The sequence below is a fragment of the Watersipora subatra genome, chromosome 4 (genome assembly GCF_963576615.1).
Source record: "Watersipora subatra chromosome 4, tzWatSuba1.1, whole genome shotgun sequence".
Lineage (NCBI taxonomy): Eukaryota > Metazoa > Bryozoa > Gymnolaemata > Cheilostomatida > Watersiporidae > Watersipora > Watersipora subatra.
In genome coordinates this window covers 28,204,878-28,230,278 of record NC_088711.1, presented here as the reverse complement: position 1 = coordinate 28,230,278, position 25,401 = coordinate 28,204,878, and the positions used below count along the sequence as shown (strand labels likewise).

General features: G+C 37.7%; 2 protein-coding genes across 2 annotated transcripts; both read right to left on the bottom strand.

The window, feature by feature from the left end:
• Nucleotides 1-3,700: 3,700 nt before the first annotated feature.
• Nucleotides 3,701-24,561, bottom strand: LOC137394113 (alpha-L-fucosidase-like). The gene is made up of 8 exons (XM_068080833.1): nt 24,191-24,561; nt 11,040-11,146; nt 10,831-10,958; nt 10,225-10,355; nt 8,633-8,732; nt 6,744-6,874; nt 5,372-5,542; nt 3,701-4,321 (listed from the first exon to the last, which is right to left on the bottom strand). Exons 1-8 carry the CDS (start codon nt 24,559-24,561, stop codon nt 4,048-4,050), a joined length of 1,413 nt encoding a protein of 470 aa, XP_067936934.1. The 3' UTR covers nt 3,701-4,047.
• Nucleotides 18,941-21,594, bottom strand: LOC137392962 (uncharacterized). Its single transcript, XM_068079334.1, has 2 exons — nt 20,540-21,594; nt 18,941-19,055 (listed from the first exon to the last, which is right to left on the bottom strand). Exons 1-2 carry the CDS (start codon nt 21,592-21,594, stop codon nt 18,941-18,943), a joined length of 1,170 nt encoding a protein of 389 aa, XP_067935435.1.
• Nucleotides 24,562-25,401: the final 840 nt, after the last annotated feature.

The following is a 25,401-nucleotide window of genomic DNA, read 5'->3' as shown; positions in this document are numbered from 1 at the left end:
GCATATGTCAGACTTGGTACTGAGACAGCATGTCACACTTGATACTGAGACAGCACATGTCACACTTGATACTGAGACAGCACATGTCACACTTGATACTGAGACAGCATATGTCACACTTGATACTGAGACAGCACATGTCACACTTGGTACTGAGACAGCACATGTCACACTTGATACTGAGACAGCATATGTCACACTTGATACTGAGACAGCATATGTCACACTTGATACTGAGACAGCACATGTAACACTTGATACTGAAACAGCACATGTCACACTTGATACTGAGACAGCACATGTAACACTTGATACTGAGACAGCACATGTCACACTTGATACTGAGACAGCACATGTCACACTTGATACTGAGACAGCATATGTCACACTTGATCCTGAGACAGCATGTAACACTCTATACTGAGACAGCATATGTCAGACTTGGTACTGAGACAGCATGTCACACTTGATACTGAGACAGCACATGTCACACTTGATACTGAGACAGCACATGTCACACTTGATACTGAGACAGCATGTCACACTTGATACTGAGACAGCATATGTCACACTTGATACTGAGACAGCATATGTCACACTTGATACTGAGACAGCACATGTCACACTTGATACTGAGACAGCATATGTCACACTTGATACTGAGACAGCACATGTCACACTTGATCCTGAGACAGCATGTAACACTCTATACTGAGACAGCATATGTCAGACTTGGTACTGAGACAGCATGTCACACTTGATACTGAGACAGCACATGTCACACTTGATACTGAGACAGCACATGTCACACTTGATACTGAGACAGCATATGTCACACTTGATACTGAGACAGCACATGTCACACTTGATCCTGAGACAGCATGTAACACTCTATACTGAGACAGCATATGTCAGACTTGGTACTGAGACAGCATGTCACACTTGATACTGAGACAGCACATGTCACACTTGATACTGAGACAGCACATGTCACATTTGATACTGAGACAGCATATGTCACACTTGATACTGAGACAGCACATGTCACACTTGGTACTGAGACAGCACATGTCACACTTGGTACTGAGACAGCACATGTCACACTTGATACTGAGACAGCATATGTCACACTTGATACTGAGACAGCATATGTCACACTTGATACTGAGACAGCACATGTAACACTTGATACTGAAACAGCACATGTCACACTTGATACTGAGACAGCACATGTAACACTTGATACTGAAACAGCATATGTCACACTTGATACTGAGACAGCACATGTCACACTTGGTACTGAGACAGCATATGTCACACTTGATACTGAGACAGCATATGTCACACTTGATACTGAGACAGCACATGTCACACTTGATACTGAAACAGCACATGTCACACTTGATACTGAGACAGCATATGTCACACTTGATCCTGAGACAGCATGTAACACTCTATACTGAGACAGCATATGTCAGACTTGGTACTGAGACAGCATGTCACACTTGATACTGAGACAGCACATGTCACACTTGATACTGAGACAGCATGTCACACTTGATACTGAGACAGCATATGTCACACTTGATACTGAGACAGCATGTAACACTCTATACTGAGACAGCATATGTCAGACTTGGTACTGAGACAGCATGTCACACTTGATACTGAGACAGCATATGCCACACTTGATACTTGAGACAGCATGTCACAATACTGAGGAAGCATTTCTTAGAAGCTTCTGAAACTGATCATTAAACTTCATTTCTGACACAGGCAGCATAAGTTCTTTGATTTATATAGGGCTCATGCTGATTCTCTTCCTTATGCTAGTATAGGTAAATAGCTTTATTAAAAGATTCCTTCCACTAAATGCCAATTACTAATTGGTGCGTTTGCGCTACCGCCTTAGGAGCCATCATGTGGTCGATGAGTCTAATTACTTGCCCAGTGCTGAGTTACTGTTAACAACAGTTTCTAGTCCACAACAACTTGATCATATGAAGAGTTCTTCACTCTGACATAATTTGCATATTTTGACATGATTTGAATATTCTAAACAGATGTAGCGACAGAGTGGCTGACTATAGCAGTTTAGAAGTAATATTCTTGGCTTTAAAGTTGAATTGCAACAAAATTCACATTACAGTTATTTGGTATCAAAAAGTTCACCATGTTTTACTCTGTTGTGTTGTAGGTGCCACATATGTGAAAATGTGATTACAAGCTCTTAAAAGCTAAAAAATGAACAGTTAATCGCAGCCATCATGAAAACGCTGTACGTTGAAATCCCTTTATTTCAATGACATACTCAATTTGACGTGAAAGGCTAATAAAAGGCTCAATATAAAACGTCTCGTAGCACTAGTTTATGACCAACACTTCTGGTTTTACCGGAAACCCTTTATCAAATATAGAGGCTGAAGTATATTTGAGAAAATATCTCGACGAATGAGGTTGCATGAAAATTTAAACAGAAGCACATCGTGTTCAACTATGTCCCATTGGAATTGTTTTAGAGAGTGATTCCAACCTACAGCGTCTTCATGATGGCTGCGATTAACTGTTCGTTTTTGAGCTTTTAAGAGCTTGTAATCACATTTCCACATATTTTGCACTTACAATACAGCAGAGTAAGAGATGGTGAATCTGTGGATACCAAATAATTGTAATGCGAATTTTGTTGCAAGTCAACCTTCTAAGGTCAACTTTGATTATTCTATGTAATAGTTGGGTTATTATAGGCGTCAGACTGACACTAACAGCTCTATAGATAAAAGCATAGAATCTCTGTTAGCGCAGCTATCAAAGCTTTATGTTAGTCTATATTTTTTAATCCATATTTAAGTTAAATGTGCAACTAAGCAGAAAGAAGAAGAAAGCTTGTCTATATATACCTACAAGGCATGTATTAATGTCCATACATGTACATGTATTATTCATCATTCATTATTCATTATTGTACATTTATTCACATCAATTGTCCATAAATGTTCAAGCTGTATGAACACCCATCATAGGCCTCATCATCATTTTCTTTGGTTGTTTTTCCGTTTTCATATCTTTTGATGAAATAAAACAAAACTCCCTGTTGTACAGACACTATCCATACTGTAGTATGTTTATAAAAGTAACAAAGAGTTGGATTCGTTCAGTTGCGAACTTGTGAGCACTTTTGGTAAATAAAACTTTAGGTAATCAATCAGGTCAACTGATAGGAATGTTCTAAAAGTACACATAATAACAAAAAAATTAAAGTTTGCAACAAAAAGATGCAAAATGAATGCATAGTAATAAAAATGTAGAAAATAGTATGGAATTGCCGTCTATTATGCAGTAAAATTGAGGAATTTGATCCAAGTCATGAGTCAAACACCTAGTTAAAAAAGTTACTAGTCTAATGTTCACGTAGAGGTTTCATCAGTTTGTACATGGGATTCAGTGTTAACCAGGCTCTAGGACAAACGGTTAATTCATCCAAGGTGATGACCAATTCACAGCATGACACCAAATGATGATATTTTTAGAATATGAATTCAGTTTAAAGCATCAACACAAAGCTTAAACCTTAAAATTGAAATAGAGTTACCTCGGAGTATTCATTTTATTATAGTAAACATTCTTTGCTTTTCAGTTGGCAAAACTAGAGGGCTGACAAAGACATTGGCTCAAGCTGGAATTTAAACATCGCAAGTTAAAAACGTCTTTGTAATGTTCCTATGACCTCCTTGTCACAACAAATATATAAATTTCAAGTGATTGTGAATTGTATTTGTTTCCAAACTATAAATAAACATAGCAAAAAATAGTGCATGATGAAACAGAAAATGTTAAAAATCTATTAGTACCAACAATTGTTTAGCCGGGCAGAAAATAAAAAATGATTTGAGATGATATTGTAAAAACTATAAACAATACAAATAATGAGTATATGAGTATGAATATCAATAGATAACACAAGTAATAATGCCAATAAAATATTATATTCTGATCATTTGCCACCCTATTTCTATTGTAGATTGTCATTCAGTTTCCTATGTAAACACCTTAGTTACCAAGGTTGTCTAGTTTAAGTACCCAGGCATAGAATGAAGGTAACTTGTTTGGTGGAATGTAAGGAAACTTGACTACCAGACCAGCTCCGTCACTCCTTCTGCTGTAAATGAACTGATTAACATCTGAGTATCCAAGCATGTTAATAGTTGTAGTAGGGGTGGCTATGGGGGAGCCCAGCGTGAGTTTATTATTCTCAGGCCATTCGAGTACAAATGCATAGACACTGTATCCACTTGATGAACTGTTTGACTTTTTCTGAGTGTACCTAGAAATCAGGAAGAAAACTAGTAGAAAAACGAACAGAGACACAATAGAGGAGAAAATAGTAGACTTTGTGTAACTTTCAGTTTTGATTAGCGGTGCTTGAAGTACTCATTCGCTCAACATGCCACCATGGACAAACTGCTGCCAGCTCAACATGCCACCATGGACAAACTGCTGCCAGCTCAACATGCCACCATGGACAAACTGCTACCAGCTCAACATGCCACCATGGATAAACTGCTGCCAGAACTGGAATTGATGCTCATCACTAAGAAAAATCATCAAACGAGTGGGAGTAATAACACTGTATATGGTATTTGACAACAGCAGCAAGGTGCTAATGGCAGTACTGTATTTGTCACTATAATTCCTGACTATAATTCTATAACAATTTGTTGTCGAGTTGGATTATTGGGAAATTTTTGCTCTTGCATTATTAAAGGACTAAAGACCATAACCATAGTGATATGTAATTTTCTCGTCTATATATAATATGCCGAACTATCCTCCGATTAGTTAAGTCAGGCTCGACGATGTAAAAATAGGATAACTCCTCATTGAGGTGAGGCACGTACCGACATAATAGTGCTCAAATGAAGAGAATGCTAATAGTAAAAAAAGTATTTTTGTGTTCAAAACAATGAAAAAGAAGTCGTGACATCTGAAAAGAGCACATCTCTGGCTGTGCCTCTTTTTGGAAGGAAGCCCCCAAGAAAAATGTATCTGTGGCTTAGCTAAGTACATGTATTTAATAGCTGGCTGCCAGATGAAGCGGCAGCAACACCACCGCGCTATTACTAAACTATGGCGAGCATATGGGTCATGAATTTCTTCCGTCTCAAATAAAGTACTCATTTGAGTTTCAGTAGTGAAGTTGCTGCTTGGCACTTTCCTTCATCAGCATCAAACAAGGGGTAATAGAATTAAAAACTTAGCAGCGTGTTTCCTGGCCTAAAGTCACCAAGACTGCTGCTACTTGTCTACATGAATTGTCAAGATGTCACCATCTCAACTTGGTTGCCTTTATGTATATGTAGTTTAGCTCACTGACCAGATGTTGCCAGACACTGTATCATTCTGATATCTCCAGGGTGAACTAGCATATACCGCTTCTCCGTTGACTTTAAGCCACGCCCCCATCTGTCTCAGCCTCTCCTCAAATATTGGTAGAATTCTACCATCATGAGTTGGTCCAACATTGAGAAGGTAGTTTCCACCACAGCTAAAAATTAAAACAGCTTGCAGTCTTGTACAATTTATGATGTTTATGAAAAATAAAAGCAACTCTTTCAATTCACAACTTAAAACCAAGACAGTAAAGTTTGCAAGTTTGAAGGTATTCATAATAAAGAAAAATATTTGAAACGCATCAGCTGATTTGTGACACGAGACCATGATTCATCATGATAACAGAAAATGAGTCAATCCATGTCCAGTGACTTGCGTGTGGGTCTTTCCATAGAACTCGCCCACAAAGTGTGATATGGAGGTTAAAATCTCAAATCACCCCTACACTAAATTTAGCATTACTTTTAGGAAGCCCAACTATTCAAATTTTGTAAACAAAACAGACAATAAAGCGTAATAAGAGTAATGCCTCATGGTATGTCCACTTGGTCATCAAAAACTACGTAATAAGCAGTCACCTTTATTCACAATTTTTATTAAACAAAAAGACACAAGCTTAATCATCTTTTACCTGTTTTAATACTTGGGTAATAAGGTTACAATGCCATAAGAACAGTTAACTATGGAGTGCAAACAATATACTTTACATAAAACAATTGCCTGTCTTACCATACATACAGGTTGCCGATGTAACAGAAACACAAGGAGACACCATTTCCCGGGTACACTGGTAATATTGTCAAATGATAACACTATGTCATTAATTTGAAGTAATGTTACTTCCAACATACAATAACAGTGATCATGCATGTTTATATCTTTTGATTCCAGTTACCTATTTAGGTTAGTTATCCTAATACAGGTTGCCGATGTAACGGGGACACCAGGTGATGCAGTGTCCCTGATCGATAAGCTTATTCGGCAGAGTGAATTCAACTTCGCAGATGACAAAAAACGAATTTGCAAAAAAAATAATGCTTTCTTTGAATACATAATCTTACATTTCAGACCCTAATGCTTTCTTGTCATACTTTTTGCAACAAAAACTGTCGAGGACACCACATAATAATGCTTTTTATATCAATAAGTGTTGGTCGCTGGAAGCCGTACTTTGTGTCAATTGATGTTTGGATTGGCGCTATCCAAGTAAACACTGATCCATTATGATACTGTTTTTACTTTGTGATAATTTAAACGTGAAATATTTGATTTGTTTAATCACACACCTGTGGGCTAGTCCTGTGGAACGACCCGTGAATATTAGCTCTCTCCTACCCTCAACACCCAACACATACCTGACAGTTTCAGCAATCTTTGTTAGAATATCCGTGATAGACTGATATCCATCCAGTCCAACATTTCTCCCATAGCCCCAAGTTGCTAGCTGCACCGTATCACAGTTTTCAAACTTCTTCTTTTGCAACGTCTAAATTGCCAAAAAAAATCCAATTGTCGATGTAACTGCATGCAAACATTAGAACTGCCATGCACATGCATGTATTTATGACCCTATCCATTAATGCTCCAGAGCGCACAATGTTCTAAATCTTTTTGCTATGAGTTACGCTTGAAATGGCAAAAATGAAAAAGTAAGCTGCGAGCTGAAGAATCTTTCTATGTTCACCATGCTGCTAAATCTCCAGACTACAATTTTAATAATGCAAGAAAGAGTGGGGGCTAGTTACATGTATCATAAACAAACACGCACACATGCATCAGCTTGGTTTGAACGAGAACATGTTAAAATCATTGGCCACATGTGTTCACGCTGATAATATTTAATGTAGGAATTTAACTTCTAGAGGACTATTGAACTTTTGTTACTTGTATCATATGCACCAAGCTTGTCACACTTCATGCAAAGCATTCCACTGCTGCCTCAAGTGTTGACGACATCTTCAGAATAAATGTGTGAAATCTTGTGTGGACTTGCTCAGTTTTCATTCAAATGTTAATTGTGGTTAAAGAATGTTGCCATTTGAGAATTGATACCATTGTAAAGCCATGAAACATGGTAGTTCTTGCAAATAAAAAATATATAAAATAAAACAAAAATCATAAAAAGTGTGTAAACTTAATTAATTTAAATTGTATTCAGTGCAAGTTGGAGTAAGTTATGTATTTTTGTCCCAACCATTTCACTGAACTTACATGTACAGAAGTGCAAGTGTAGGGAAACTTACATGTACAGAAGTGTAAATGTAGGGGAACTTACATGTAGAGAAGTGTAAATGTAGGAAAACTTACATGTATACATGTACAGAAGTGTAAGTGTAGGGGAACTTACATGTACAGAAGTGTAAGTGTAGGAGATCTTACATGTACAGAAGTGTAAGTGTGGGGGAACTTACATGTACAGAAGTGTAAGTGTAGGGGAACTTACATGTACAGAAGTGTAAGTGTAGGAAAACTTACATGTACAGAAGTGTAGGGGAACTTACCTGTACAAAAATGTAAGCGTATGGTAACTTACATGTACAGAAGTGTAAGTGTAGGGGAACTTACATGTACAAAAGTGTAAGTGTAGGGGGAACTTACATGTACAGAAGTGTAAGTGTAGGGGAACTTACATGTACATAAGTGTAAGTGTATGGTAACTTACATGTACAGAAGTGTAAGTGTAGAGGAACTTACATGTACAGAAGTGTAGGCTTGGGCACCACGTATCTCTAAGTTAGTGCCACAATAAAAACCATTTCTACTTATGACTACTGTATTAATTTAGTCTTCATGTATAATTTAGGGTTTAACATTTAGGTTTATGAATAGTTTAGTATAACACATTTGTATGAATGCTATATGTAATTACTTCAAGTATTTGTCATTTTTCGTTCTGCTTTAAAATGAATTAAACAAAATATGATGTAACCTCTCTTATAAGAATATTTGCTATGACATACAACGAGTTTGATATACAAAACAAACATCGGAGAGGATTAATTTAGTATGACAAGGTTTGACAGCTTTTGTATATTTAATCACTTCATACATTTAGGTTAGAGCGTCGTGAACAGTTTTCAACATTTGGCATAATCCAGAAAACTGTAAAAAGTCATGGATGTGAATCAATCAGAAGTATGTATGAGATTTTTGGCATGACATTCAGAACTGCGCTACATATGCCGAGCGCAAAATTACAAACATGAAAATACTATGGGAAAATGTCACCTTGACTGAGACCTACCTTCGGGTTGAAGCGATCTCGACAAGTGATGTAGCCTCCATGCTTGCATTTGGTGCCTGTTCCCCAACGATCATTCACCACAATCTTGTCTTTTACAGGACTGTATAACATATTCAGTAATGTTATTGCCAACAGGATAGAAAGTGATGCGCATAGCAAGCAATCTAAAAATGTTTTTGTAGTACAACCTATATTCTATATTCTACTGCATGTAAATTAGAAATGTTCGATGTTATACCAATACAGTTCTGACTTTATTGCGAGCTTCCTCAGAACCACATGATGAGATGAACATCCAATTACTTGTAAAAACATCCCTCTTGTAAAAACCACATCCTTGTGAAGAGGAGATAAATGCACCTACACAATCATCACCAATCATGCCTTAATCTACTTCAACCAAACTTCAATAAATACTTTTAAAAAATTTTTGTTGCAATAAAAGAACATTCCTACTAATTGCAAATCTACATCATATTCCAAAATATATTATTCCAACGAACAAACTTTCCAAGTCTTTGCATTTTCTTACTCTACCTAAGCAAAATGTTTATTTTACGTCGATTAAAGGTTTCAAGATCTCTCATGATTTGTGTCCTCGTTTTTTACATGACAGTTACAAGCTTTCAGGTCAATTCAACTTACGTGATATGAACTAACTGCATACAACTTCTAACAATTATTTTGAGAATATCATCGCTAGCTGCTTTAACAATCTTCCACTTATTATCCGTTCTCTTAGAAAACAAATATATTTGAAACGCTGTATGTTGAAACATTTATTTGAAAGTTTATATTTATAAACTGTGTCCATTGCTCACTACACATTAAGGCCATTCAAAGACTCGAGATTAATCACAAAAGACATGAGACAGTTTTACAGTTTTCATACACGCTCAATAAGTCCGAATTATCCACATACACGCAGGTACTTGATGTGGATGACTATGATAGGGCATAATTGCTAGAATACGGTACTATATTCTGGCAGTGATTCATGACTTTCAAGTCTGCGTTTAGCCTAGCTAATTAACAAAATCAACAGCGTTAGAAGAATATGAATGACAGCGAGTGCTCTAAAATTTAGAATTATTTGCTAATTCTCATTCAACCATTATTCGTGGAGTATTTCAGCCGATCTATTGGCCGTAGCGTATGTAAAGCCAACTATGAAAATAGAGAAATTTATTACGCTAGAGGTCACGAGTTTAAGGAAGACTATATAGCTCAACAAGATATGCCGCTAACATGTCTCAATGATATAAAGTTGATGAAACCCGCCATTGCTAGGCTGTTACAAGCTAGGAATTAACCTGAAAAATTTCAGATTTGTTTTATTGTATCTAATCACACAGTCACCCATGTCTTTCATTTTTAATTTTCTTTCTATTTTAAACATTGTTGTGCTTGTGCAATTTGCAAACTATGATACAACTGACAAGAACAGACTGCACTACTAAGACAGCAAATCACTTTGTGTACCAAGTTAACTACAACCATATAGATGTGTATAAAAGCAAGGTTGTGTACTATATGAGAATATAGTCATGCAAAGAGATAGACTGCCTATACTGAGGAGAACACACATCTACCTGTCGTTATAAAGCCACGCCAAAAACTCTTTAGACATGAAGTACTCATCACTAGCAGCCGGATCATCGGACCAATACAGATCAGGCTGGAACGTATTGATCAATTCCTTAGCAGCGGGAATCATCTTACCCTGCAACACAAATGAAGTGGATATAAACATCAGAGAACCTTTAATCTTATTTGGTTAATGTATGATTCATCTATTCATCTAGGTCACATGGTCAGTGACTGCACCAGCTGCTAATAACGTCTGACCAATGTGCAGCAGACACAATAATGTGGTCAACCTTGACCTATGAGTATCCCAGTAGAGATACCTCTTATCTTGTGGCAACCATAGCAAAATTATGAAGATATTGTATAAATCACGCACGATGTTCACAGACTAAACAACTGACTGCAGAGTGAATGGTTTAAATTCAACCAAATCTGAGCCACAACTACGGTAGACATGCTCTCATTGCGGCCGGATAGAGAAGTGTTTGTCCTATACATACGTAATATAGAGTAACATAGGTAATGCAATCAATCGAGTGGTACAACTATGACAGCATTTGACAAACCTAATTAGTATGTTTTTTAAAACTTAAACAAAGCCTGTGTACCTTGACATAAAGCTGAGTCTGATAATGGTTGTGCTCGTCGAGGAGAAACAAGGGATTCTGCTTCTCCGCCATGTTGTTGTACAAACCCAGCCTAAGGTTAGTTTTCCTGACAGCTGTGGCAACTTCATCTGTAAGAAAGAAGTTTTGATTTTGTCCAGCCATAAACAATACTCTTTTAAAAGAATACGTAAAATAATTGCGTTACTCACCAACAAGATCCCTCTTTGGTCCAACTTGCATAGAGTTCCAGTTGAATGAATAGTTTGTATTCCAGTTACAGAATCCTTCTTTATGCTTGCTAACGAACACTACATACCTATCAAAGCATTCGACCAAACTATTAACAAGAACTTGAAATCAAAATATTCTCGGTTGAAGACATAATATATACGTTATATATATAAATATGATATATGTATATATATATGATATATATATATGATGTATGTATATATATATGATATATATATGATATATGTATACAAATATATATAATATATAAATGTATATATATAATATATAAATGTATATATACATGTATATAATATGTATATAAATGTATATATATATATAAATGTATATATATATAATATATAAATGTATATATATATACGTATAAGCCTTGATCAATATGCTTGTTGCTGACAGCGATGACAGTCATATTCTCAAGCAAATCATACCTTTTACAACTGACTTTGACACACCACGAAAATACCAAAAGCAAGAAAAATAATTTAGCGCTTCGCAAAAAGCAAAGTTCACTTTTACAAAATGCCAGCCAAGTGCAAGAAACAGCCTGGCACCTCAAAAAGCTGGAAACGAAAATACACGCATGTGTCAGAGTACTTTTAAAATGGAGTTTGGAAAATCCCAATAGTCGTCATTTACCTGAAGCGAAATGGAGAATTATTTTTCATATGGAATTGTCTTCTATCTCTCATTTTTAGTATATTTAATGCAAGAGGCTTGGACATAAAAGTTATTCATCACAATTTCTTTGGGTTCCTGTCATGGAACTACTTTATCTACATTTAGTTTCAAAATCAACAAACTCATTTGCTTTAAACAGGCAACCGAACACTTTTATGACAAAAGCAGTTTCTAGGAACAAAATGTTTAAAAAGTATAAACAACAATCAGCACACACTAATGTTGCTCAGGACCACTTGTGAAACTCTTCAGTTGACAACTGCTGTTAAGATCCGTTCAAGATGGAATTTGTTTTTTGAATTTGATGAAAATGATTTGATACTTAAACAATTGATACGAACTGAAAAAAAAGAAGATTGTAAATATGTTGAATTAATAATAACAGTGAGTACATAAAGGTTAGAGTATAAAAAGGTTACTGTTGCAGCAGAAGCTATCCATCAAAACATTGAATACAGCTGTACTGGTCCAAATATGTAAAATTGAGATATCGGAAGCATCTGAAGATATAACTGAAGCAGTGTAGCGCACGAGGGTACGAAAGAGAATGTAGAGGAAGTTTTTATTCGAAATAACACAACATCTAACTGTCTATATAAAACACTTTTAGTTTTTTTTGCAAATGATGTTAGGAATAGTTGCTGGTAGATCCAAATGTTGAAGGAATGTAAATTGAAACGCTACATTTGAAAATGATAAATAAAAAATAAAAGTAATGAATACAAGGCTTTTAAAAGACTTTCACAAGAAAAACAAATGCAAAAGGTAAAAGTAATTAATAATAAAAAGTACATACAATGTACTTAGCTTATATACTGCAATCACAGCTAGAAATAAAAGCGGTAATACAACTCCAATAAACCAAACCGATGCATTGGGGGAGATAATGCCAAACCAATAGATTTTAGATAAGGATAGATAAGCTGATTAGCATTGCTAAGCACAGCTCATCATAATGATTTGATGCGTTTGTCTGTAAACTTGGAGGTTACGAGCTCAAATCCAGCGTGATACACATTTTTCATTCCTAGAATTTGATCGCTATAACTAAACATACGACAAACAAATACTGAGACTTATATATACAATGTAGTGTAAAACCTATAATTGAATGCTACCTTTATTTGAACGCTACTTCTATTTGACCGCCACCTTAGAAAAAGGGTCTAAAAAGAAAGAGCTACCCTTTAATTGAACGCCACCTCCATTTGACCGCCACTTTGACATTCTTTGACCGTTAAGAACCCATAATAACAAGTGATCAGTAAAAATGTGTCCACAAAATCGTACTAATAATGACTCAATTACATCAATAAACGATTAATTCTTTCGTTTTTCTGTTCATATCAAAGTCCATTTTCCAACTTCAAAGCTTTTGGGTTTTGTCGTTAAAAATTTGAAAGCAACACCATAAAAAATAATAGGCTTATAGTAGTTACTTGTTCAACATGGTTTTGATACTTCGACAGTTAATAAAAACAGTGCACATTTATAACGGTATATGAACGACTAGTTTTAGGCTAAAAGGTGTGCTTAGTGCCCACCCGGCTAAAAGTTTATTATTATTTGTGTGAAATGCAACATGTAAAAGTTTTGCTCCGCTAACAAAAATTGTTTGGATGCTAATGTTGACTCGTTTAGCAGTGAAGAAAAGTTGACATCAAAAGACATTGCGGAAGGGATTGAACAGCCAGATGTTCATTCCATCAAAAGCAGCAATCAAAACAAAACTGGCCAAGCGAATGATGCAAATATTTTTGTTTCAAAATTGTCAAGTTTCGTTTCTGAATATATTATAAGCATGTTTCGCTTATGTCACTTGTTCTTGAATATGTACTTGTAGCAGTTGATAGATTATCATTATATAAGTTATAAGTTTGCAGATTTATAGCATATTATTTAATAGCATCCTTGCGTTTATCTTAACTCAGCTTACAATGGATCGACGCTCATAACTCCTCTGCTATTGCACATAAAAAGCCAGTTCTGGCTGCAAATTGTAGCAAAAACATATCAATGAGTGCAATGAGCTTTTATGCAATATTCTTAAATATTATAGTTATACAATGACAATACGCCTTCAAATTTAGAAAGAAATAAAAAATTTAAATCTCCAGCAAATTGCAAAGCAAGGCACAGGCTATAATATCATCGTAGATTAATTGAAAACAATAGATATCGTTTTCGCTTCGCCTGTAAAATGATTAAATTTAGCTTCCCAAAATTCTAACGACGTATTTAAAAAATACAGCCCAGTCTATTTGAACGCAACCACCATTTGACCGCCATCTCCATTTGACCACTACTATAGGGAAAGGGTTGAAGAGCGCCATGGCGCTCAATTGGAGGTTTTAAATTCAAATAGAGACTTTACGGTATCTGTCAAGAGAAAACTAAAACCTTTCAAAAGCTATGATGTATTAGCTTCTAGCAACCCTCTCTCAACAAGCAACCTAGTAAACTCATTTCTTTTCTGGCATCTGCATACTGTATGGGCAGATAATCTCATTGATACCACAACAATAATTGTCTTCAGTCACAGACTTTGAAATACAAGTATATTACTTTTGTATGTTCTACAATTCCTTCATTTGAAACTGATCGATAATACTGTTGTGAACCAAGACCTGTCGATCAGACATATCTAACTTAAAAAGTTGCAAACCTATGAAAATAAGTCACTCTAAAAATCTAGGAAACGTTCAAAACCAGGCTTCACGCTTTATATTTACATGGAAGGGTCGTGTTAGCATTAAGAAAATGAGAGAGGACACAAGTTTTCAATAACTATCAGAAAGAAAATCCCAGAGATAAACTGTATGTCAAGCGTTGTTCTGAACAGTTTAAACTATCATTTATTACTGATGTTATTAAGGTCTAAAACTCACGGTATGAGACAGGAAAAGGTTCACATTCTCCTTTAATAAAAACTTGTCAATGCCGCCAATCCTTTTGGCCACGAACTATAGAAAAACTGAGATCTTAATGGCAAGCTTATTTTAGAAAAGCAAGAAACAAAAAACTACAAAATAAGCAAAACAAATTCAAGTGGGATTGTGTTCCCACGCTCTTTTAAGGCACAATGGACGGTCTTAGTGGAAAAATCTTATCTTACACCTAACCGCGTTTGAGACCAATCGAGTGTGATTTCTTTTAGAAAGGAACGCTCATTCAACTATCTATGAAGCAAACTATCGAGAGAAAATCATGTGATCCAGCCACCAATCATTAAACTGACAATCACATACTTTTAATCACATACTTTCAACATACTCATATTCTATATTTTAGATTTGAGTTAAAAGTGAAATCGCTTATACTTATATACTTCCTGTTAAAAGACGGCTTCTTGAATAATACATGCTTACCGTTCAACAGCGCAAAATAATCTGGTTACATAAATACCTAAATTCTTCCTCCATATATAAACTGATTCGCATGAACACTATTACATATTCAACATAAAAATGAGTCACAAGTCAACGAGTTATGGGCCCAGTGGCTTTAGAAATAGACTGTATTTTGATGGAAATCTTGTCAAATTTTCAATCTGGAAAACTCTGTTCATGTCTTACTGGTACACTCAAGATGAAAATGTGCACACAGCATTGCTACCAAAAAAGGTGGAGATAACGCTGAGAACTTTGCCAATAACAACATGAGGGCTTATGCTGAACTTGTACAAGACCTTGATGAAAGATCACTACAACTCATAATGAGAGATGCTGAAAACAATAGAAGGAAAGCCTTTCAATAACTCCGCCACCGCTGAAAAACTGCGATTATTAACTCTTTATGAACAATTCACAACAGTTAGGATGACAGAAGCAGAAGATATCACTGACTATCAGAAAACTATGCAATTGGACTAGGATCCGCTGATGAAAACACAAGCGATAATTTGGTTATCACTATGATTTTGAAAGGACTACCATCCTCATGTACTAACTTTGTGTCGTTGTACACACACAAATTGACAAAGACCAAACCTTTTCTGAATTTACAGCAGCACTAACCAACTTTGACCATGCCAAATCAGCACATTATTCCCATTCAACTGCAATGGCCTCAAAAAGAGCGTATGGCAGGCCTACACAAAACGAACCAACACAACTTAGACATCCTACTAACGCCAGTATGCAATGTCTGGCTTGTGGTAAAACAAACTACAGTACACGAGACAGCAGATCTAAATCTAAATTGCATTGTGGGTATTGTAATGTTGTTGGGCACCTGGAGTCCATATGTATACGGAAAAAAAACCAGACCACAACGATACAAGTGGTCACCAATCCTCCAACTTAGCCAACAGCACTTATGCTGTTCATTTTTTTACACAATGCAACAACATATCACCACAAACAGACAAGCAGAATACCGAGCCACTGATGGTAAACTGTAGAGCAACCAGCCACCTTGTCAATGACAGCGGTCGCTTTGTAAGTTTTGAAGAATCTTTCAGACTCGATCAACACTACATACAGCTAACTGATGGTCATCAAACTAATCAGTTTGTGATAGTTAAAGGCACAGCCCAATTCACCATTCTTGACGACGAAAACTTGCAACAACAAGTTCTTCTTGAAATTACTTTACTAACACCAACGATGCCAACCAGCCTGTTTTCAGTCTACGCTGCCACCCACAAAGGAGCCATTGTGATCCTTTTTAAACATGACAATACACTCACAATACACTCACGTCAGGAACAAAAAACTTCCAAATAAAGGCAAAAGGTAGACTTTTCTTTCTTAACATAGCACACGCAGCTGATTCAATCAATCTTACAAAATCACTATCAGAGTGGCACAAAACCCTTAACCACATGAACTCAGCTGACATTCTCGAGCTAGATAAGTAACATTAGGAATGGAGATAGCCCAAACCCAAACACAATACCACCTGCAACATTTGTGAAGAAAGTAAAATTACAAAACAACCCAAAGAGAACATTTTAAAACGACGCTCGCCACAAAACCCCTACAGCAAGTCCACTCAGATCTGTGTGGCCAAATAACACCGATATCCAAAAAAGACACAACTTCATAATTGATTTCAGCAACGAATATTCAAGTATGCTATTTAACTATAACCTCCGTCACAAAAACGACACTCACATAGCTCTCAAACAATTTATTGCTGACGTACACACCGATCGGAGACATCAAAGAAATACACACTGATAATGGAATGGAGTACCTGGGACAAGCGTTCCAGACAACCCTAAGGGATAGAGGAATAAAACATACTACCACAGCCCCTTACTCATCATACTAAAACGAAAAATCGGAAAGATCATGGAGGAGTCTCATGAAATTGTCATTATGCCTACTCAGAGAATCAGACATGACCAAAAACTTCTGGGGCCTTACTGTCAAACACACACAGTATCTGAAGAATAGAAGCAATCAAAAGCGAATAAAAAGGACAGCTCACGAGCTTTTTACTGGCACACAACCCGACATGAAAAAACTGTACAACTTTAGTTCACAATGCACTTATTACACTGAAGGGAACAAGCAAAAGCTCTCTGACCGAGGCAAAAGTGGTTCATATATATTTCGGCATCAACTCAAAAAGTTACAAAATACTCACCCGCAACAACAGAATTGTAACTTCCCTAATGCCAGAAATGGGAATACAATGATCACACAAAGCAGAAATGGCACAGAAAATGCCATGCAACAAGAACCTGCTCCAAATAAAATCAGGAATGGCACAGAAAATGCCATACCACAAAAATCCGCCACAAAAAGCAGAAGTGAGGATACAAAACTTACACTACAAAAACCTGCACCAAATAGCAGAAATGATGCAGAACACATCATTCTACAAGAACATGCTATAGAACCCCTATCCAAAACCAGAACGGGCCAGCGTACAAAGAAACAACCGAGTTACATAAAAGACTGCTCTCTCTCTCTGAAATATTGATTATGCTTATCTCCTGAATAGCAGCAGCATCCCCCAATGCTACGAGGAAGCCATAATCTCAGACGACTGGGAAGAGTGGAAGAAAACACTGGATAAAGAAATAAACACCCTCCAGGACTCTAGCACATGGTCCATACAAACACTGCCACATGACAGAACTGAAACAATAGGAAGATGGATGTATATTATAAAGCAAGGCAAGCAACCAGATGAAGTGCAACACAAAGCAAGATATGTCGCTAAAGGATACTCACAGATCCAAGAGGTAGACTATGAAGAAACATTCAGCCCCACAACACGATTCACATCAATAAGAATGTTTCTCCAAAAAGCAGCTAGTGAAGGCATGAAAATCTACCAGCTGGATGTAACAGGAGTCTACATAAACGCCCCAATCAATATAGTAATATACCTACAATATAGTAATCAATATAACTAATCAATAACTAATCAATATAGTAATCTACCTGCAATGGCTACCAGGCTCGAGAAGATTGATGACACAAGTTATCGTGTCGCCTAAACAAGTCTACAAACGGACTAATACAAAGTGACCAAAACTGGTACCGCACGCTCACAACATTTTTGGAGTTGGGAGGGTTTGAAATCTGGAGCCGGAGACCAGTGTGTTTGGGCAAAAGAGAACATACGGGATCCCACAGCAAAGGTCATCATACTCTTCTGGGTTGATGAAATCCTAATCTGATCACAAAACGAGTAAAATATCTCAGAAACTAAAGTACTTCTCGACAAGCAGTTCAACATGGACGATAGAGAACTAAGTTGGTTCCTTGGAATCGATTTCAAGAGAGACAGTAATCGCTACACTATATCTCAGGAGCGCTACACAGAAAGCATCCTGAAAAAAACTTATGCATGGCGGACTGCAATCTCGTCAGCACACCAGCGGAAAAGAACTTACAATTGCCACCAGCATCAAGATAAAGAGCACGCTATCTCTAAGGAGTACCCATACAGATAAATTGTCGGTAGCCTTATATATCTTATGAATGGAACACGACTTGAAATTGCATGGACAGTTTAGAAAACTATCTTGAGCAACACTTGGAAAAACCTGGACAGTTACATGTCAATGTCATCAATGTCAAGAGGTTGCTATGTTACCTAAAATGATCTAAAGGACTACACTTGTCATTTACACCGACAGACCAGAGACTTGACAGTTTTGTTGATGTTGATTAGGCTTGAGACACATTTACCAGAAGATCCACGACTGGCTACATATTTACACTAAGAGGATGCCAATCAGCTGGAATAGCAGACGATAACCTACTGTGGCACTGTCATCATGCGAAGCAAAATATATGGCACTGACCGAGGCCACAAAGGAAGTGTTATTCCTACAAAAGTTATGCAAAATTTTCTAGATGACACAAGATGACAACAACACCATCTTCACCAATAACATTGGCGCGGTAGCTCTTACCAAAGAACATTCACACTCGCATCAAAGGACAAAACACATCGACATCAAGTACCATTTTGTGAGGGAGCACACTTGTGTCATATATACAAACATATCAGCAGAAAGTAGAATTCAGCAGATACATCTTGACAAAACCACTTCCACGATTGCTACACCAAACAGGCCTAATTCTCATCGCAATGTTACCATGCTCACACAATTGAAGGGATATATTGAGAGGCAACCGTGTGATCCTGCTACCAAGCATTAAACTGACAATCACATACTTTGAAGTTATCTACTCATACTTTTTATTTTACATTTGAGTTAAAAGTGGAATTGCTTATACTGATATACTTCTTGTTAAAAGACGGTTTTTTAACAATTTCAGGCCTGTTACTGACTATTTTGAGAAAAGTTGTGTTCTCTTGGGCCTGATCCCAAATATTTTGGAATAAATTTGGAGCCACTCTATTGCTTAGCCTTTTGGCTAAATCGATTTTATTGATCTATCAAATGAAATTTAAGAGCGTGGGCATCATTTTGATACGCAATATGTGATTGAACAATAGATTTTTAACTAACAAATTGCGTGGCCGATATCAACTGTTCTGAAAATTTGTTGATCGCCATTTTGGGAAAGGTTTATCTGGGCGATGGCCAACTTCCTAAGTGAATCAAATGTGGTAATCAACTCAGGTGAAGAAAATCGCAACGAAAGTGAAACTCAAGAGGAAGATGAGAACTTTCTCATGGACGAGGGTAAGTTTGATGCACCACTATGTGCAATTACTTTTTACTTCCACCAAAAGCCAAAATTTTTGTTGTGGATTCCCAACAAATTATTTTTCAAAGGGGTAAAATATTTATTTTTCATGCTACACATCATTACAACAATTTCAATAAAATTAATTTTAGACTTTTATCTCCGGATGAAATTATCACTTGATTATCTCATAATAAATAATAGTTTTATGATTTCCACATAGAACTTCAAAATAATAAAAAATTCTTTATTTCATTTGTATCCGATGGTTCCACTCACAGTTAGCCAGGCATATAGTTATCAACGTCAGCATCTACTATCAAACAGCCCCAACCTCGAGGCACACCTTGTGTGTCTAGATTTGTAGGTGAAGACAGTCTAGGAGTTGTGAGTGATGCCATTGATGATGTGCCTAGGGCTTCAACACCAATATCTGATGATAATGACCTGGATGCTAATTATGACCCACAAGATGTTAACAATCAAGCAAGCTCCGATTCTGATGACCACAGTAAGTATCACACAATTTCGTTGATGGTGGCATCCATGCTGCTAAATAACTGAGGTTTTTGGTAATACCTGGTAGTGCAATTAATGATATTTGTTGAACAATGGCATTACATTTATTTATTGAAGTTGATTCTAACAACCACCTTGTTTTGGAGAAGGTGATAGGCTCCCTGGTAGAGGTGTTGCTCGTGGTAGACAGCAAGGTGCTCGTGGTAGGCAGAGAGGTGCTCGTGGTAGACAGAGAGGTGCTCGGGGTAGACAGCAAGGTGCTCGTAGTAGGCAGAGAGGTGCTCGTAGTAGGCAGAGAGGTGCTCGCAGAAGACGGCAAGGTGCTTGTGGTACCCAGCAAGGTGCTCAGGGTAAACAGCAAGGTGCTCGTGGTAGGCAGAGAGGTGCTTGTGGTAGACAGCAAGGTGCTCGGGGTAGATAGCAAGGTGCTCGTAGTAGGCAGAGAGGTGCTCGTGGTAGACAGCAAAGTGCTCGTGGTAGACAGCAAGGTGCTTGTGGTAGACAGCAAGGTGCTTGTGGTAGACAGCAAGGTGCTTGGGGTAGACAGCAAGGTACTTGTGGTAGACAGCAAGGTGCTTGGGGTAGATAGCAAGGTGCTCGCGGTAGGCAGAGAGGTGCTCGTGGTAGACAGCAAGGCGTTCGTGGTATTCAGCAAGGTGCTCGCGGTAGGCAGCAAGGTGCTCATGGTAGACAGCAAGGTGCTCGTGGTAGACAGCAAGGTGCTCATGGTAGGCAGAGAGGTGCTCGTGGTAGACAGCAAGGTGCTCGGGGTAGGCAGAGAGGTGCTCGGGGTAGGCAGAGAGGTGCTAATGGTAGGCAGAGAGGTGCTCGTGGTAGACAGCGAGGTGCTCGCGGTAGACAGCAAGGTGCTCGAGATAGGCAGCAAGGTGCTTGTGGTAGACAGAGAGGTACTCGTGGTAGACAGCAAGGTGCTCGTGGTAGACAGCAAAGTGCTCGTGGTAGACAGCGAGGTGCTCGTGGTAGACAGCGAGGTGCTCGTGGTAAACAGCAAGGTGCTCGTGGTAAACAGCAAGGTGCTCGGGGTAGACAGCAAGGTGCTCGTGGTAGACAGCAAGGTGCTCGTGGTAAACAGAAAGGTGCTCAGGGTAGACAGCAAGGTGCTCGTGGTAGGCAGAGAGGTGCTCGTGGTAGACAGCAAGGTGCTCATGGTAGACAGCAAGGGGCTCATGGTAGACAGAGAGGTGATCGTGGTATGCGTAGGAGTAATCGTGGTAGAAGGATGGGTACCAGAGGGAGAGGAAATGGTGGTGGTGGAGATGCACCTAATCGCCGCAATCAACCAGGTAATCAATGTTGTATCGGTAACATTTTCGTTTGATTTTTTGTTTTACAGTCACTTTGGATAGACTAAGAGATGTGTGTAGGTTTTCTTTACTACATGTATTTGTTCTCATTAGGTGGAATAGAATGGAAGAAGAATAAACCGCAGCAGAACCAAAGAATTCCATTTACAGGAGCTTCAGGTGTAAAGGTGAGGCTAGGAGCGAATTCATCAGCTCTTGATTGCTATCAGTTATTTATGAATGATAGAATTATGGACATGATATTGAAAGAAACAAACGAGTATGGCAGTGAGAAAATCACCAACTGGAAGGCAATAACTAAAAATGACTTGCATCGTGTATTCGCTCTGATTACGCTCACAGAGATAAGAAAAAAGCCAATGCAAAATCATATTGGTCTATGAATCCGATCCTAACAACTTCGTTGTTCAACTCTGTCATATCTAAGGACAAATTTATGAGAATACTGAGTGCACTCCACTTCGTAGATAATTCAAATCCATCTACTGAGCGCTGCTACAAAATAAATGATGTTTTAAGAAACTGAACTATCGATTTGCTTCTGTATAAAGCCTGGGCAGCAAATTTGTATTGATGAGACATTATCACTGTTCAGATGTAGATTATTTTTCAAATAGTACAAGCCCAAAAAGAGAGCGTGTTTTGGTCTCAAAGGTTATGTTCTTGCTGAGAGCCAGACAGGCTACGTTTATAAATATTCGCTTTATGTCGGCATAGACAGAGAGAATTCTAACATGAATCAAGGTGTAGCGCACAGAGTTGTTTTTGACGTGATGCAGGATATGCTGAACCAAGGTCATATACCTAATGGCCATGGACAATTTATATTCTAGCCCTACTTTAATGAAAGAGCTGTACGAGCAAGGAATGTATGCCTACGGAGTACAGAACATTGCATTCTAATAGAAAATATGTGCCCAAGTCCATCAAAAAAAAGCCTGGTCAACTTCTGAAAAAAGGTGAGTCGCAGTACTAGTACATCAGTTCTGACTGGATGCTGGGTGGACAGAAATTTCATTTTGTTTTGCTCAAACTATCACAGCAATTTCGAGCTCACTGAATTAGACCGCCGAACGTACAATGACCAACCAATCAGGAAGCCTGCTCCAATACTAGTGTAGACTACAACGGTCACATGGGTGGAGTTGACTTGACTGACCAGATGGTCAAATACTACCATATAGAAGGAAGGTCAATCAAATGGTACAATAAACTCTTTTTCCATCTTGTTGACATTGCTATTCACAATTCGTCTGTAGTACATCGCAACGTAATGGGGAAATCAGTCACCAGCATGAAATATCGTCTATATGTGATCAACTACTACATATGGCATGGCCAGATAATGACTGTAGAGGTGATGTAGCTGGAAAACCGCATTCAATTGGCTCAGATTTAGCAAGGCTAAAGACTACAAATCATTATCCTTCCTTCCAAACTTCTGACCTGACTGGGAGGATAAAGTTTAGATCGTGTCGAGTGTGTAATAGTGCCAATTCAAAATGATCGGAGGCAACGAACAAAAAGAGATTCGAAACCAAATATTGTTATGCACAATGTGGTGACATTCCTTTGTGTCCAGCACCTTGTTTTAGGTGGTGGCATACTGAGCGGCACTTTTAAAACAATTCTTTCATAAATATATATAAATTGTTTTATTTTTCATTCATGTTAATTTTTACTGTACATGGACTTTCTTTGCTGGTGATTTTCTGTTAGCTTGTAGTTAATTGTCTTGTTCTATGCTTAACATATCCATAATAACCTCTGCAATGCATTTCAATATAATATACTGTAGCATACTGTTCGATTATATAATTGATAAAGCTGTTATCGACGTAGTGTTGGTTAGAAGCTCATAACACTTGTTCTATTGCTTGGAATTGAGAAATCTTTTTTTGGTTGGCTGCCGATAAGGCTTTCCATCAATCTAACATAATAACAAAACATCAGTACCAAAAAACCGCTTGTGAGCTGCATTGCAACGTAAACATTATCTTTGATCCAAAAGAATGTTCAAGGGATGGATTAGAAATTCTGGTTAGTAACATTTGTAAAAGTGCATAGATATTCATATCAAATTGTAGCTTAGAATGTTTTCTGGAAGCAAAAACCAAATCTGGATTATTTTGAAAAGCACTTCAGTTATGCTCAATTCCGTGCAGGTCCGTTTTAGTTATATGGCTACTGAAAAATTTATTAGGCTTGGGGGCAGTCAACCGATAACTAGTTCGTACTGAAATAGTTAAATAATACAAGCTTACCGTTCAACGGTGCAAAATAATCTGGTTACATAAATACCTAAACTCGTCATCTGCGCCTAACCTGATTCGAATAAATACTATTACATATTCAACATCAAAATGAGTCAGAGTCACAATTCAACATAAACGATGTCCAAAAATACGTCACCTGCCACCCTGTAACCTGTAGTAAATATTTTAGTATACATGTACTTACTTAGCGCCAGCATCCTGAAACAAATCAACCCATTTGTTTGCGTCAAATAGCTCTGCCGTGAATTGATTGCTAAAATCACCATATGTCCAATCATCTCGATAGTTGTCTTTCATGAACTCATAAACGTAGTCTCCTGGTTTTGCTTCGTCCCAAGCAGTCCAAAACTGTTCAGCGGCACTACCATTACTAATTGCAGGCACAGAAAACACGCCCCAATGAACAAATATTCCTATCTTGGCTTCATCATACCACGTAGGAAGTGGCCGAGAATCAAGCGATTCCCAAGTTGGGGCATAAGGACTACTAGACTGAGTAAAATCAGCAATAACTTGCACAAGAAATGTTGCTACGACTACCCTCGCGTATGCCATTTTCTGATGTGAAGATGCTATTTTGTACACGTGACTGTCATGTGATACAACAGAGCCTACGATGTTCCTAACAACAGCGCATCAGAGTCGTATACTACTTATGTACTATGGAGTCTACAGTGGAGCTATAGAGCTAACAGTGCCTTGAGTTCCATGTTCTCAAACCGAGTTGTTGAACTCAGGTTTCTGTCCAAAGAACTCGGGCTGGGTTTTTGATGAACTCGAGTTGTGTTACGCAAAACTAGCCTGGGCATGGCTCTCGTGGAGGATTGGGAGAGAGAGCCATCCTGTCTCTCTCTCCCAATCCTCCACGAGAGCCATGCCCAGGCTAACGCAAAATCATCCCGAGTTTGTAAACAACAAGCAAAGTGAGTAATTGGGGTGTCTCATTTGATGATGAACTCTTTATTGATAAAATATGATATACAACAATGAAACAAAAGCCTCCTTTTGCAGGCTGAGACGAAATGAAATTGTATGGTCCGATTATAGTGCAAAAGTTGCAAACTCGAGGCGCTTTAATCCGCCGTAGTTTCACGTGAAGCTATATGGCTCGGAAGCGCATAGCGCGAAAGTTGGAAATTTTTATACGAATTGAATCGGATACTCTGGTAATAATCTTTATGAGCTCTTACTAGTTTTGGTTGAAATTCGTTTTGTAACAAATAGCAAAATCATGTGTCCAACTTGTGGATAATTAATTTAAAATGACCTAGTGTTCGTGATAAACCAGAATCTGACACATTTATAGAGCTAGCACAATAGCACAGATCTGTTGGCCAGGACAAATTTCATATCAATTAATGGTGTTGTCAGTGCCATTTTTAATATTTAGTGCGT